The sequence below is a fragment of the Barbus barbus genome (genome assembly GCF_936440315.1).
Source record: "Barbus barbus genome assembly, chromosome: 7".
NCBI lineage: Eukaryota > Metazoa > Chordata > Actinopteri > Cypriniformes > Cyprinidae > Barbus > Barbus barbus.
In genome coordinates, this window is record NC_136735.1 from 12,938,979 (window position 1) to 12,956,101 (window position 17,123).

The window sequence follows — 17,123 nt, forward strand, 5'->3', positions numbered from 1 at the left end:
CTCAAAATGCTTTATTCAGATTCATTAATCTTTGAGCATTGTGACTATAGGCTTTGCAAAGTGTGGACATCAGTAAACCATTTTCAACACAGCAGAGCGTAACAATTGGCTTTCGGAAGTGAAAATCTTATTCATGTTCTCCATAGAGAAATGCATTAGTATAGCAAGACTCCTTAGCATTGTATAAGCACTTCAGAGACAGACCTGCCTGAGCTTTTGAAGAGATTTGACCCGTTTAAATGCCAAATTTCTAGTTAACACAGGGTTTCCGCGGAGTCATAAGTCATAAAACGTCTTAAATTTAATAAGAATTTTAGGCCATAAAAAGTCCTAAAAACGTCCGGATTTTCCATACAAGGTCATAAATTACATTTAGCCACGTCTTAAATTGATATGTTTGTTCATTCATTGGTTCTACCATCGCCTTTTCCCCCCGAAAATGCGCAGGCGGCGGCATTCATTCGTTTCACCTGTTGTAGTTCTGTCTGAGCGTTCCAGAACTTAGGGCTGGGCGATATGGCTGAAAACTGTATCACGATATCAGTTTCATATCGGTCGATATCGATAATTATTGATATTGCTTTTAAAGTGGTACATCAAGTTCGTGGTATTACCAGTCTTGGCGGGGACGACGGTCTTGCATAATTTGCAGACGACATTTGGTCTGACTACGGTCAGACTTATAATATCCAAAAAACTGCCATACTGGCGAGCTGACTTTCTCTTTTATTTACAATTTCCTCGCTCGCTGCGGCACTCATTTTCTGCTTATGAAGAGGAATCCAGCAGACCAGCCAGGTCTGGCTGTAGACGTGCACTCTCAGCCGCGCGTGCGCACTTAGACACGAGACAACGATATGGCGCAACCAAACATGATACTGTTACATGATTGGCTGTTAGCGTGTCACTCCCTACATTGCTAGGTTACCAGAGAGCGAGTGCCTTTGTTAATGCAACCAAACTTGCTTCGCAACCTTTGTTTTCTTCCGACGAAGAATAAAAAATATTGAACGTTTTATCGAAGACACTTTTTATTGATATCGTTGACGTGTCTATCACGATACATATCGTTATCGTTTTATCGCCCAGCCCTACCAGAACTACAAGGTCCATGTGGCAGTGCAGCAAACAGACTTGTCATAAGGACTTTCACAGAAACCCGCGCGAACTCCCAACTGCCAATGTTCTAATGTAGCCTAGGCCTACAGTCTATGTTCGCACAGTGTTGCCAACTTAGCGACTTTGTCGCTAGGTTTAGCGACTATTCCAAAAAAGCGGCTAGCGACAAATCTAGCGACTACTTTGACAAACCTTAGCGAGTCTCTGTGATCGCTGGTACTGCCGCAATGGCGCGAGGTCAGCGCGCACGCACCTCTTTCTCTGTATCTGCTCTGTTCAGTGAGCGTCTGAGAGGAGCAGCGCGTTCAGTTAAAATAGATATTATATTGCTTCTCTAATTTTGAAAATATACCATGGACAATATTCTGTAATAATCTTTTGCTCAAAAGGGAATTGTATATAAATAATTACAATTAATTATGATTAATTAGAATTATTTATATCGGCTGACAGTAAGAATTAAACAGAATTAAATAGCCATCAACTGATCTGTCCGTCCAGCGAACATTCAGTGCAAGTTCATATCAACTCTAAGAAAGGATATTTCCTTGGCCACATGAAATACTTTCCTATTAATGCATTAGAGCATGTAGTGAGGGTCATAATCATAAAGAGACATTTAATTTGCAAGGCAGAACCAGAAACTTGTGTAATTTGTGCGCACAACTTTTATTAACCGAATACTAATGCAAACTAGTCTAACAAATAAACATACATGCCTACAATCACTCATACATGAGGAAAGGGCAAATGAGAGTTGATGGATGAAACCATCAGGAAAACCAGAGAATGCAGTTATGGAAAGTCATTTAACCACCTGAGTAAAACCATCAGCGGCGTTTATAACGGGGTCTATAGCTTGTACTAATATAGATATTGGATATTATTGTCTCCATGCATGGTAATTAGCATATGAACTGGATTGGAAGTTGATATACAAATTATTAAATATTCTTAGAACACTTATGTTGCATAGGTATCGACATATAATATACACTCTCAATTAGATCATCCGAAGACAAATTGATAGAGACCAAACATTGTAGAAGTTAGGTAATATTAACTAGTGATCTATCATAAGCATGCATAAAACAGTATATAATACACAAGAACAGTAATAATATACACTATGACCAGAAGATATGTGTGTTCATTCAAAGAGAGGTTTTTCTATGAATTTTATTAGAGAAGAGTCCATTTCCTAAGGGGAAATGAGGTGAGTGTTGCTCTACCCGTATACCTTTGAGCAATAAAACTGGTGTTATGAGATTGGTTGCCATGGAACCGGGGGCCTGGAGTCATTCACATGGACATATCGGCACGCAGTATGTGTATTGGGTGAGGGGTCTGTGACTATTTGTTAATTTAATGACTTAAGTGATTTGTTAAATCAAATGCAAAATCGTGTGTCTGATTGGTCCAAATGCTACAATTCTTCTAACATTGTTATAACTTTTCTGACTTGGAGAACCATCGTAGGGCTCCGAGACTAACATTTGAGGACAGTTGAGATGCAGATAAAATTAACTTTTATTACTGTCATTCATAATGTCTAAATATAATTTGATAAATTAAAAAAAATAATTATGTATAGGGAGTGGAAATGGCTAATAAGCCTATAAGTCTCTGCAGCCATATAGTGGTAATTTAATTATTATATATAATTTTATTTTTAAACAAGTTTTTGCTTTCCTACATTATGAAACTTTGCTTTATAAATGGAGGCAACCTATGAAAGATGAACAAATAATGTCATCACATTACAAATAATGTTCAAATTTGGTAATAGTACTTAAAGCTTTGAAGTGCTGGGAAAATTTGTGGGAAGCATTTAAAAACACTGTAAAACATTAGACCATTTCTGCCACAAGTTGTTCCGGTAGTTATGTTAAATCCATAGTGAATGGTGGAGATTTGTGTTTATTGAACAATGTTTTTCCTGGTTTCCACATCAGTGGCGTTTGTTCGGATATCTGTAGCTTTAACAGAATTCTGCGTTGTATTGGAATGCTTCTCACAAGATTTGACAGATGCGGCAAATTCGACTCCTTTCTTCACTGTATCTCTCAGTGCTGTGTGTAACGGCGTCGCGTGATCGAGAGCAGCCCGCGGCTCCGGACCGAGCAGATAAACGGTCTGTGCCGCGTAGCCCATACTGTGCTTTCAGTTAATTTGTCCAATGTAACGTTAGCTCTTGTAAATCAGGAATGATGAGAACGCAAGGTGGTTCATTACATTTTTCAAACTGAGAAACAAACTTTCTTTCACTGAGTGCGCGTTGTGATGACATCACGGGACGCGTATATAAGCCCAAAATTTGCGAGCTCTTGCGAAAATTGCGGAGTTTGCTTGATTTTGCAAAATTATCGCAAAATCCTGGAGGGACCGAGTTAAGAACAACACTTCTCAAGAGTCAGAGCAATTGATGTAACCTTGGATAAATCTTGGATACTTAAATATTTTAAAATGTAATTTATTTATTTAATGAAAACAATAATACTGTGAAATATTCTTATAATTTAATATAATTGTTTTGAAATTTCAATGTTTTAAATTATACCTTGTTTCCCAAAAGCTGAATTTTCAGCATCATTACTCCAGTCTTCAGTGTCACATGATCCTTCAGAAATCATTCTAATATGCTGATATGGTGCTCAACAAACATTTCTTACTATTTTCAATGTTGAAAACAGTTGTGCTGCTTCAAAATTGAGTGGAAAACATGAAAGTTTGATAAATAGAACATTCAAAAGAACAGACTTTATTTGAAATAGAATTTATTGTAATATTATTTACAATTGACCTATCGGTAAGTTAGTTACTGTTGCTCCCTCGGACTAACAAACGGAGTTGCTCACTGTCTTACAATGACAGCTGCAGTGTGAAAACCTTGTCCCACAATGTTTTTGCACAATTTTGGACACAGAAGACCACCAAATGGGGATTAAATATTCCATGGAGGGATTTATAAAATATTTAAAAATGAATACGTACAGGAGAAAATCCATAGCATTTTCTCCTGTACAGAAAATAGTTTGACTGTCATTGTTGTAATGATCTTATGTCCTCTGTCTGTGTAGTCATCTGGTGAGGGTGTGGTAAACAAAGACCTACCGAGCTGCTGGGAGTGTCCTAAATGTGTTATTGGCAAAGACACAGATTCCGAGGTAAAATGCATTTTTACAAGCAAAAACATTCACCCACACACCCACAGTTTTGAAGATTGTTTCTCACCCTCTTGTTTGAACACCCATTCAGGCCTTTGAAACAAAGGAAGCTTTGAGTGTTTGTTCTAATGCTGCTAGCTTTTGCAGGCCTGCATACATACTCTCATTCACACCATGTAGAAAGATGCATGCCGAGAGCTTACTGTGATGTACACAATCAGATCTGTGTGTGTAACAGTAACGCTTGTTTTCCTGTGTGCCAGTCGTCAGGCAGCGGTGATGACATCACGGCACAGGATGGGTCAGGGGGGCTCGGGGGCGAGGGCAGGGCATGGCACGGGGTCGGGCGGCCCCCTTCTTCTCTCTCACACGGGTTGCTCCAGAAACGGGCCGCAGCCCCTGAGCAGCGGCTCAGGAAGCGGGTGAGAGGCTCCGCCTTCCTCACATCACTGCTGCCGCATGCACAGCTGCTCCGCTCTGCCTTTGTATTCCCTTCTCTGCTCTCTCTACCTTTTGCAGTAAACCCCCCCCCCTTATCTTTTTTCCATGTGTCTTCTCTCGCTCTCTCTCTTTGGACCTCCCTGCCCTGTTCATCATCATTGTGCCCCACTGCTTTGACTGACTGAGGGTTTCAGAATCAGTTTTGTGTTCGCAGCTTGTGTTTCCATTCAGTGATCCTGATGTGTTCATCACCGTTTATTGATGTTCATAATTAACCACAGCATGTTATTCTGTTTTGCAGCTAAAATTGGAAGGTGGTAAAACACATGTACGTATCCTTTTTTTTTTTTTGGGGAAGACTGTTTATTAGTGCTTGAATGATTTTCTTAATTTGTAATGAAAAAGCCAAATTTATAATCATTTTGTTCTGACTAGTTGTTTGTGACCGCAAGTGGATACATTTCCACAGCAGACTTTTGCTGTGATAAATTTAGTTTAAAAAAGTATTGGCTTGTTTAAAGTTCTAGGCCCTGTTTCTGAAGTTTTTTTTTATTTTTATTATTCTTTATCATAAAATTTAGTTGGAAACGGGTCCCTTTAGCTGCCTTCTCACTGTCATTGACATAAAAAATGTGTTGTGTTTAACCCCCCTAGTGGCAGTCACACAGAACTTGTCATATTGGTCAGGGATAAGGTCTGCTGATTCACCATGGTAAAATGAATGAATACTGAATGTTTGACTATATCCACACAAATTAAATAACCACCAACACTTCTGAAGGGAAAAAAATGGTAATTCTTAACTTGTACTTGGGTTCAAGTTGATTAGGTTCAAGTTTCTTATAATAATATAATAGATAAACTAACAAGACGTGAATAAACAAGTAAAATAGAAAATGAATGTAGAATATAATAGAATATGGTCTAGATCAGGAGTAGGCAACGTCGGTCCTGGAGTGCCGATGTCCTGCAGAGTTTAGCTCCAACCCTGAAAAAAACCTCACCTGCCTGTAGCTCTAGTAAGTCTGAAGAACTTGATTAGCTTGTTCAGGTGTGTTTGATTAGGGTTGGAGCTAAACTCTACAGGACAGCAGCACTCCAGGACCGATGTTGCCTACCCTTGGTCTAGCTGCAAAAGTTCAGATATTTCAACACAACCAAAGCTCAAAACGGATTTGAAAATTCTGCATATGCTTATAATCAGAGCTTTACTCAGCTTTCATATTTCTTTCCATTGGAAATAATTATTTTTGGTCTGTCATTTGTTCAAAGAGGACATTGGATAAAATTCACTTTTTTTTTTAAATTTAGTTAGGTTTCTGGCATGTCTGCCTGCTGAGAAAAACTGAAAAAACAAACATGCAGCCAGTTTGTTATGGGCTGTCTGAGTTTTTCAATCTGCAGCCAGTGTCTACGTAGATGGCTAGCTATTTAATTAAGACCACTGAGCCATATACGGAGTCCAAGATGGCACTTCATGTGTCTTGTGTTGACAGCCCATGGAAGAGAGGGTGTGGTGAGCAGTAGCTCATCATTTAAAGAGACATGCACCAAAATGGGTTGCTGTTAACAAGGTAAAAAGGGTGTTTTACACGACCATTGATGAATTTTAAAGCAAAGTGTGTTACAGACATTTCATGAAGACCCTAAAGAATCATACCAACTTATGGAAAATGGGCATCTGATGTCCCCTTTAGAGATTGTGAAGAGGTTTTGTGTGCCTTTTTTTCTTATTTTTTTTTCTCTTACAGAAACGCAAGTCTTCATCTCTTGACCCTCGCGTGGCTAAGATCTATCGGCGTCATGGGATGGAGCACGATGATGATTCGGGCAGCGATGACGACAGTGGCAAGATGTCATCTGTCCGAGGCGGGGTCTCTTCGTCCCGCCGAGGTTATGGAGCTGGGAGGAGAGGTGTTTGGAGAGGCTCCTCGCATCGAGGGAGTCGAGGGGGAGGCAGCTTGGCAACAGGTTCGCTGAAAATGAGGCGGGGACTTGGGGCAAGAGGGGAGAGAGGGGGTCGGGTGAGGTTAAGAGGAGGATCCCACATGAGGCGACGGCGCTATGAAACTGAAGACGAGGATGATGATGATGACGACGATGATGATGATGATGATGATGAGGATGACAGTGATGAAGAAAGACATCTTAGCCGGTCAGATAAAGAGCATCGTTCAAGGAGACGAAGGCGGAGAGGTGATGACTACGATGATGACGAGGACGATGATGATGACGAAGACAGTGAGGAACAGGACTTTGAAGGAGAGGACGATGAGATGGAAGACTTAGATGATGGAGGAGAGGAAGATGAAGATGATGAGGATGGAGAGAACCAATCAGACTCTGATCCCGACCCACCCGTCTTACTAGTCTCAGACTTGAATGATGACCTGCTGAACGATTCCTACCTGACTGTGACACTCCAGCGTCCTCCAAAGGCCAAACGGGACCCAGGTTCCATTGTACCCAAACTGGAGGCGGCTATGTCTCCCCGAACACCTAGCGGTCCTGGCTTCATCCAGCGCAAAACGCTGCCCAGGACCCGTCTCAGGAACAGCACCTCGACGCCAGCCGGAAACGGCCTCTCTCAGTTCAAAAGCATGCACACATCCGGCCGCCACACGAGGCGGAGCTCCAACCAGGACGGTCGAGAGAGAGACACCGCATCACCGTCCTCTATGTCTTCTCGATCCTCTGTTTCTCCACCACCTCCTCCTCCAGCCATCACCACTTCTCCTCCTTCCCTCCTCTCTCATCCCTCATTTCGTGATGTAGGAAATGAGCGTGGCTGTGAAAAGGACATTTGGATGTCTGTGTTCCGTTACTTGGATCGGACGGATTTGGCTGTGTGTATGAGAGTCTGCAAGGCTTGGTACAAATGGTAAGTGTAGTAGTTAGTTAAAGCCACAACAGATCCTTTTTAACAAACTAGGATGTTTCCTTTAATTTCCTGTTTGTTTGTTTTTATCAGAAAAAAGGCCTTTTCACACTAGAGATAAATGATAAGCGAAATAAAACTTAAATTGCGATATGTTGTAGTACTATTATAAAATCTGCGATGTAATTAAAAATATGCTCTGTGGGTTTCAGAGTGAAGCGTGGCTCAGTTCATTTACACGCAAGTAGCTTGTGTTTTCAGTAGGGGTGTGCGATAATGACAAAATTATATCTCAACAGAAATATTTCAGAAATTTTGTCTAACGATAATTAGCCGATATTTTGCTGAGCAAGTTATTGTGCTGGTAATTTGGCAGCTTTAGGACTGTTGTGGACAGCTGACTCAAAGCTTTTCCAAATATAAATGTTAGGTTAATATTTAATGTATATGTTAAAATATAAACCTAAAATCTTTTCCAGATTCGTTTAAACTGCCGCATGATTCAGTAACGAAACACTGTTGTGAGTTGCTCAGAGATGCAAAACAGTTCTGCTGTGGCTTTGTTTGGAACTAGTTTTATTGTCTAAATACAGCAAAAACAAGAACTGTGGTGTATAAAATCTAAGTCACTTAATATTTACTACATGTTTATTGAGCTGTTCATCAAATCAATATCATATTTGCAATAGTGATGGTATTTGGAGGAAAACGTCACTCTTGTGATATTAATTTTATCAGATGATATAAATATAAAAGACAACTCATACAGGGGCATTTTCCTCCCCTATCTTGAATAAAAAAAATAAAAAAAGTATTTAAATAGACTAAATGAGGCAGTGGAAACGTGAAATGTAAATGTGCTTTCTCACTAGTCTAACTTACATATGCCTGCATGCACTCTTGAGTTTTTTTTTTTTTTTTTTGATTATATGCAAAAATAATTGCAAATTGCATATTACAATTACAATATTTTCGTAGATGATGTATATCGCTCACCACTATGTTGGGGTTGTCAAAAAACAGAATAATATGATTAAAGACTAATTTGCATAGGTAACTTGAAAGAGTATTTTTACAGTAGTACGCTATTTTAAACGGCATAGTTGTTTTGGTTCATAGTTGTGATAGTACATGATATTGATCATTCAGTAAATTTTTTTTTTTTTTCCCCTTCTCTCAGAGTAATTGTTTTGTTTCTCTCCTGCTGTAGGTGTTGTGATAAGCGCTTATGGACTCAGATAGATCTGAGTCGATGTCGGGCACTCAGTCCTCAGGCTCTGTCAGCCATCATAAAACAACAACCTGTGACACTTGACCTCTCCTGGACACCAGTATCAAAGAAACAGATTGCCTGGCTCATTCATCACCTCCCAAGTACAGTTTACCCAAATCTCAGCCTTTTATAGATCCTTAAGGGCCAGTTTTATTAAACGGGGCAAATTAGCGCGAGAGCGCAATTCCAAAATAGTGCCGATGGGAGGGGAAATGTCTGGGTGTGATTTGCTAACAGTGTGCAAATTAAAGAACACAGATGCAACATGTCATTTACATATCGACCAACGCAATATACCAAGCACAGCGCAAATTAGCGCAATCGGAAATAAAGAAGCCACAGTATGTTGAAAAGAACCAGAGGCCAAAAAATGAAGGTTTGATAGACCTAGTATTGTGTGACTCCTAGTTGAGGGTTCCAGGTCGTCTTTTATTTCCTGAAGCAAAAAAATAACATGGCTTGGCAAACAATATCTTCAGATAATGTGATGTTCTGGCATTCAAAATAAATTAATAAATGTGGAAAAAATCCTCTCACTTCTACCACGCGCTTTCAATAATTGCAGCCATTTCAAGTGCAATATTGTTTAAAGAGGTGGTTGACCTTTTTTTTTTTTTTTTTTTTTTTTTTTTTTCTATGCTTGATTGTGTTTATGGGGTGCAGTTTAACATGTTCATGCCTTGTTTTTTTAAAAACTCATTATTTTTCACATAATTTACCTTTATTCTACACCGCTCTGTCCCTTCTCTGATAAACGTGCTGATCATTTCCTGCTTTTATGAAGCCCCTTCCTCAGAAATACACGATAGGCTCAGATTGGTTAGCTGGTCCAGTGTGTTGTGATTCGTCTAAACGTCACGCCCCTCACCTCAGCGGCTTATAAATTTTTGCCCGATTGAGACACAAAGGATAATTGGTGAAGAGGATCGTGTAGTACTTAATGGTTTGTTTGTTGGTGTCTCATGCTTTTACATACTCTATTTACACTTGTAAATGCTACCGATTCTGTTAAAAAAAAACAACAACCTTGCTACGTGTCCTGTTTTAAGCTAAATAAGACTTAAAGCACTTTCATATTGCTGTTTTGTTGATTTTGATTGCTTCCATTGTCCTCATTGGTAAGTCGCTTTGGATAAAAGCATCTGCTAAATGTAATGTAATACGTGGTTTTATCCTGATTAAAGCTTTAATACGGCATGGCAACCGCACACGCATCCATGTATAACGCTTCTCATTGTTCCAATTCTACACTTATTTACACATAGCAGTTCATTGTTGGAGCTGAGCTGATGATCTAATCAGACGAATGAGAGGCAGAGAGAGAAAGAGAGATGCAGAGCAGGAGGATGTGAGGGACATGATTAAGAACTGCTGCTTTAAAATATTGATTTTGAAACTTGTGAATCCATTAGAATCGTTAGAAGACAGAATTGCGATTTCATATATAGTTTTCTTCCTCTTCTCAAAAGCAGCGCAGCATGGCCTCCCCCCCTTTTGCTGCATATTCCCGGGGCGGGGTTTATCTGGGTTTGTTACATCATGAACCTGGGAAGTAACTCGTTGTAATCTCCTTTTGCATTGGACTTTCAGCTTCATAACTTTGGTTGCATCCGAAAACTTAGGCAGCTGACTTGCTGCCTCACTGTCTTATGAGGCAATGACTTTGCAGGCAGCGTTTTTGCAAGAAGGCACTTCACGAATCTGAGGCAGCGTAACGGTTTAATTATCTACAACAAAATAGGAGTTTTGGTGATGACTAAAATATTTAGTTACTATAATACTAATTTCTCACTAGAAATAACATCAAAAGTGCAGAAAGTTAATCAGAAATACACATTTACACACAAACTAACCACCAAACGAAACTTTCAGACGGCATCTTTATTTTTTAGCTCAACCGTCACAGAATGGAACGCACAGGATTGTGGGATATCAAAGGCAGCGAAGGATACATCTATGCTGCCTTCAAAAATCGATCAGATGAAGGTATCTCATGAGACAGGATGTGAAGCTAACTTTGGATTCAGACTTGCTTATTGTTTATGCTCAAACAGCAACATTACACACTAACTAACGTTAAAGTGAAATCGCAATCAACCACCCCTTTAAGGCATGTTTTTTGGGCGTTAAATAATGGCACAAATGCCAGTAATTTGACGAGCGCAAACGTTAGTAAAACGTGTTGCATTTGATTTCTCTCCTCCCATAAATTTTGCGTCTGAAAGAGAAACTCCTACAAATGGATATTCAACAAGGTCAGGCGCAAAAATAATTGTCCACGCCTTTTCAGCGCTAATTGGATATGCGCAACAGACTTCCGTATTCTGCTAACCTGGTCTCGTTGCTTCCGGTTCACGCATTTTGCATATGCCTTGTTAAATATGACGCTGTTTTACTCAAGATGCCTTCAAAGTAGACACTAAAGATAATCATAACTAATGTCTATCACATATGTGTGTTGAATAATAAATGTTTTTTATTTTTATTATTTTCACTAACATTTATAAGTCGAAAACAGCTAGCTAATTTAACTGATTACCTTCAAAGTATTTAATACTGTTATTAATGCACTCTCCGAGAAGCAGAAGAGATGAGACCTGTTTTCTGGGTTTCATCATGTGACGTTCAACATTTACCGCATTGATCACTGCGTGTCTTTAGTAAAACCTGACAGTAAAATTTTAACTCTGGTTTGCGCTGACGCAAGCTGTTAGTAAAACTGGCCCTAACAGTCTTAACTCACATGAAATTGCTTAAAGGGGTCATATGATGCTTTTTTTAAAGATCATTATTTTGTGTATTTGGTGTAACAGAATATGTTGACTTTTTTTTTTTTTTTTTTTTTTTTTTTTTTCAAATACTGTACATTAAGTCCACATAAGTCCTCTATGCCCTGCCTCTCTCAAACGCTTCGTTTTCTACAAAGTCCCTCCTTCCAACAAGCACAGTTTGCTCTGATTGGCCAACTGACCCAGTGCATTGTGATTGGCCGAACACCACAAGCCGCGTCGGAAATGTAACGCCCCTTTCCATAATCGTGAGCTTTAGCTTTCAAAATTATAGTAAAGACAGTTAATAATGTCCTTAGTTTTACCATCAGTTCAAGCCTGAGAGGGGAACAGAGTCACGTGACAGACACAGTGATGATGCTCATATGTGTTTGCAGTACACAAGCTGCAGTTGTGTGACCGTGTCTCCCTCTCTCACACACACACACAAACGACGCTGCGCTGTGACTCTCTCTCACACACGACGCGCAAAATTCTGCATTTAAATAGCAAATACTTAAACTAATAACAAAACATAGTCGCTGATTCAGAAGCGCCAGATTGTCATAGCAAAGTCAGAATTACCTCCTCTCCTAGGTTCACAAAACAGTCGTCCATAAAATGTGTAGCTGTTCTGTTGCATCTACTTCCGGAAGGCCAAATAAAGTGCTTTTACATAGAAACACACAGCGTCTCCCTGACATGGCACATCAACACTACTGCGGTTAATGAAACCACACCTTCTTTCTTTGCGTGAACATTTGGGCAGCATTATGCAAATATTTCAACATCATGACATAGACATGTGGGGGCGTATTTGAACGAGCCGTTTTAGGGGTGCGTGGCAGATTCTTAACTTTGATAAAGAATATCTCTTTGGTTTTGAGACTTTAGTCTTTGCAACTTCAGGGATCTTATCTATGCACAAACAGCTTGTAACACTCCAAAGAGAAAGGAAAACTTGAAATCGCATGAAATATGACCCCTTTAAAAATAAAATCTGCATCACAGTCAAGACTAAAATACTCTCCCTCTCTCTCATTTTTTTTTTTTCCCACAGGTTTGAAAGATCTAACAATGTCAGGTTGCTCGTCACTATGCGTGTCAGCGTTAAGTACACAGAGCTGTCCGGGTTTGCGAAACCTTGACCTGAGCTGGGCCGTGGGTGTCAAAGATTCACAAATAAAAGACCTCATTGTGCAGCCAGGTGATACACTCATAATCATTGTTAATGAGACTGTGTTTAGTGTGAGCTGAAATTCACTCTCCTCTTTCACCTCTGCTTTCTCTTGTTACACAGGCAGTGAAAGTCGCAGTCGGCTGAGAGGTTTGCTCACTCTGCGCTTGGCTGGGTTGGATGTAAATGATTCCACCCTGAAGATGATCGTCAGACATATGCCTTCACTGCGCCGGTTAGATTTGTCCCACTGCCAGGGGCTCACAGACCAGTCCATCAACCTGCTCACTGCTACCGGCTGCAACACTCGCAACACACTCAGACAGCTCAACCTTTCAGGTGAAAATACCTATATGTTCTTCCCACATTGTGTTTAGGCTATCCTTGTGTTGCCCAAGAAAACACGACTAGTGCTGCAAATCTTGGTAACACTTTAGTTTAGGGACCAATTTTCAACTTAAAATTAACTTGTTGCTCATTAGCATGCATATTGCTAGCATATTTGCTGTTTATTAGTACTTCTAAAGCACATATTAATGTTTTAATCTGCATGACCATATTTTAGAACCTTTACTCCTACTCCATACCTAAATGTAGCAATGACTTACTATTAATAAGCAGAAAATTAGGAGTTTGAGGCAAAAAATTAATAGTGACAATTGGTCCCCAAACTAAAGCGTGACCAAAATCTTAAATTCAGTTCCAAATCAATGTGAAGGCCATAAAATCGTGCATATTTTAATTTAGTTTCAGTTAAATAAATGAGTGCTGCAAGTTGCAATGTAAAAACTTGTCACTGTTGTATTTTGCAGTTACTGATTACCATGCATTCATGCCAAGCAATAGCTTATGATCTACTATTGATGAATTATGACAATGTTTACTTCATGGTTTTAATATTGTAATATATTGTAAATGGTTGTAAAAGTGCATATTTTTGAATTACCAGCTTGAAGTAACCATGTTCATTTCAAAATAAAGTCCCTGTGTATTTTGGGCTTGTTTATACTTAAAAGTTAGACATTCTGCATAAAATCTCTTGTTCTCCTGGAAATTATTGGCATTTTGGTTTCATAAACCGTATCTGGCATTTAATTGAACATAAACCTTTCTAGCTTCTCCCTGTCACAAGAAGAAATGAATAAGAATTTAATTAAGCACGATATAGAGATTTTTGTTTCTTCTATATGGATATATGGTATTAAAGGGTCAGTTCACCCAAAAATGTAAATTAGCCTGTGTTTTACTCGCCCTCAAAGCATCCTAGGTGTATATGACTTTCTTCTTTCAGACGAATCCAGTCGGAGTTATATTAAAAATTGTCCTGGCCCCTCCAAGCCTTTCAATGGGGGTAAGCGGGTGCTTTTTGTCAACAGTCCAGAAGACGTTAAATAAAGTGTGAGCATCAATAATAAAACGTGCCTCACACGGCTCCGGGGGGTGAATAAAGGCCTCCTGTAGCAAATCCATGTGTTTTTTGTAAGATAAATATCCATATTTCAATCGTAACACTTTTTATTTATTTTTTTTTTCTCTCTCACTTCCCCTGACTGTCATACGCGGAAGCCGTCCAGGGGGATGACGTAGGATGTATGCGTCGTGCGCACGCTTCTGTGATATGCAGGAGCGTAAAACACAGGCTAATTTTCATTTTTGAACTAACCCTTTAGCTTTGTTTGGCTTAAAGAAATAGTTTACCCAATTTCAATTTGATGACAATTTGCTCATCCTTAGGGCATCAGAGATGTAAAGGAGTTCTTCATCAGAACAGATTTAGAGAGATTGCATCATTACATCACTTACTCACCAATGGATCGTCTGCAGTGAATGGGTGCCATCAGAGTCCAAACAGCTGATAAAAACATCACAATACACAAGTAATCCAGACTATCAGTTAAACGCTTGTGAAGTGAAAAGCTGAGTTTGTAATAAATCCATCATGAAGGGGTTTTATGTTTAAATAATTGCTTCTGGCCAGCATCCATAATAACACTTCTTCTAGAGTAAAGAGGAAAAGTCCGTCCCCGTTTGTCCTCTCACATCAAAATCCCCAGACATTTGCTTAGAACTGTTTTTGCTTGTAAACTATGCATATGTTAATTGATGGACTGGAGTCATGTGGATTACTTGTCAATTGTTTTTTTTTTTTAATTAACTGTTTGGACTCTCATTCTGACGGCACCCATTCATTGCAGAGGATCCACTGGTGAACAAGTGATGTAATGCTGAATGTGATCAGTCTGGTACTCTCAGTTGGTGGTTTAACCTTTCTCTCTCTCTCTCTCTCTCTCTCTCTCTCTGTCTAGGTTGTAATAAGTTGACAGATGCTTGTCTGTCTTATATGAAGCGACTATCAGCTCTGGCTCTGTTGGATCTGCGGGGCTGTAGGAACTTGACTCGACACGGCTGTGAAAACTTCATCTCTGACCTGTCCTACTGCACCGTATTCTGTCTGACCGAGGACAAACTCATTCAGAGAATATCATAACATGCACACACAAACACACACACACACATACATACACACACAGTCTCCGCACAGCTCTGCTTAGCGAGCTCACGAGTGCTCCATCCCACTCAATGCAGGCTCATCTGGCCTGAATGGGAGGATGAGGCTGAAGAAAATAGATGGATGGAAGGATACGGCCGCTGTCCTAGAAGAAGGGTAAAAACAGGCTGACGGGAGAGGTTATTTTCAGCGCTGTCTTCAAGTAAAGTGGAGGATTTTATTCCCACAACCCATGAGACCGATGCAGACACATCCAGCGTGTGGCTTTTTCTTCTTCTCTGGGCATTCAGCCTAATCCAAAGTGACTCCTTCAGAAGATGTTGCTGATATGCTTGAAGCTGAACTTCATAATCCAGCCCAGTTGGAATTTGGTCAAGAGATTCGGTCCAGGTGTGGCCGCTGACGGTGCAGCAAATTGAAGCAAGGAGAAAGAAAATGACAGACATGGCATGCCACAACTTGATCAAAGAATGTAGTGGCAGCACAGGATGAATCTGAATCATAAAGACTTCAGCATATCGATCCAGATCGTTCACTCATGCTTTCTTCGTAACTTTGTCTGAATGCAAATTTTGGTCGTTCGACCTTTCTGAAGGTTCTGCTGCCTGGATGTTTGTAGACATTTAACACACCACACTAAGTTTTTACTCACTCGTACCAAACAAAAATCACTCTGTTTTCTTTCATCTGATGTTTTGTTCTTCTGCTTCTGTCATCTCAAATGGGCGGTTCACTTGCATTCTCCTGTCCTGTCTAAACTTAGAGGGTTGCTCAATTGTTCATTTACCCTTGGAAAGCTATAATTTAAGTGCAACTTGTAGCAACACAATAGCAATTAGTTTCTGAGGACTTTTTAAACAAATGTTCAGTTGTTTTTTGTTTTTCATGAAAAAGCAGAAAAATAAAAAGTGGAAAGCAAACAATGTGTTTGACTTCACTTACACCTATTTGTCATGTTGCCTTTTAGCACAGAATTCATGAATATTTGTCATTTTATGAGTGTACACAGACCTAATTTTGCAACATTTCCATACAGAGGTTATCATACATGAGGGTATGCAGGCTAGAAGTAGAGCCACAGTAGTAATAATATTGGTCAGCTGATATGGGGTTTTAATGTCCAGAGTGCAAGGGGAGGGGGAGGGGGAGGAGGGGGTGGGCAAGTCAGATTCTCAACATGGTTTCAGATATTTATTCCTTAAAGTGTAATGTGTTTATTTATTAAAGTGTGTAAAATGCAAATAATTCAATCAATTTTTATTTGTAGTTTACTAATCTAATAAGCAAATTTGTCACAATGACCATGTGACTTCCTTTGTACAAGAGGTCAGATTTTCTTGCCTCAATTTAAAGCATACAAGACTTTGTATTAAATTGAAAAAGGCAAAATGACATTGTGTTGATTCAGTTGTTCAGTAACATTGTTGGATGTACACACGTTTTGTTTTTATATGTATGAACACATTCATGATCGCAACTAAGATGCACAAAATCTCTATATTTTTATGAACGCATCTACTCCATTCTGTGTGAATATTTGAATACAAATCATCTGTTCAATCCATTTTGATGCCAATAATTTATATTTATGCTTCTAACAGACATGCATTGCATTGAATACACCCATTTAAAATAATCGTACAATATCAGTCATTTAATGGTTAAAATAGTACCTAATGGCTCGGTTTTAGTTTATTTCAGTTTTCTTCCTCAATAACACCTTTAAGGTAAGAGTGCATTTGTTTTACCTTCCTTATTCTGAAGATAAATGGGCTATAAAGATAAAACTTG

At 39.4% G+C, this 17,123-nt stretch overlaps 1 protein-coding gene across 3 annotated transcripts in view; it reads left to right on the plus strand.

Annotated features, from left to right (window-relative positions):
* The window catches only part of LOC306872769 (lysine-specific demethylase 2A-like), a 30,428-nt gene extending 13,711 nt beyond the window's left edge, over positions 1-16,717 (plus strand). For 2 of the 3 annotated variants that reach the window (XM_079421538.1, XM_079421537.1), the window contains exons 15-22: positions 4,200-4,286; positions 4,550-4,708; positions 5,029-5,055; positions 6,479-7,608; positions 8,816-8,979; positions 12,707-12,853; positions 12,947-13,162; positions 15,130-16,717. In XM_079421538.1, coding sequence (XP_079277664.1) covers positions 4,200-4,286; positions 4,550-4,708; positions 5,029-5,055; positions 6,479-7,608; positions 8,816-8,979; positions 12,707-12,853; positions 12,947-13,162; positions 15,130-15,311 — 2,112 coding nt within the window. In that variant the 3' untranslated portion in view covers positions 15,312-16,717. The remainder of the gene's footprint in view (positions 1-4,199; positions 4,287-4,549; positions 4,709-5,028; positions 5,056-6,478; positions 7,609-8,815; positions 8,980-12,706; positions 12,854-12,946; positions 13,163-15,129) is intronic. The other variant, XM_079421539.1, reaches the window with a different exon arrangement.
* The last annotated feature ends 406 nt before the right edge of the window (positions 16,718-17,123 follow it).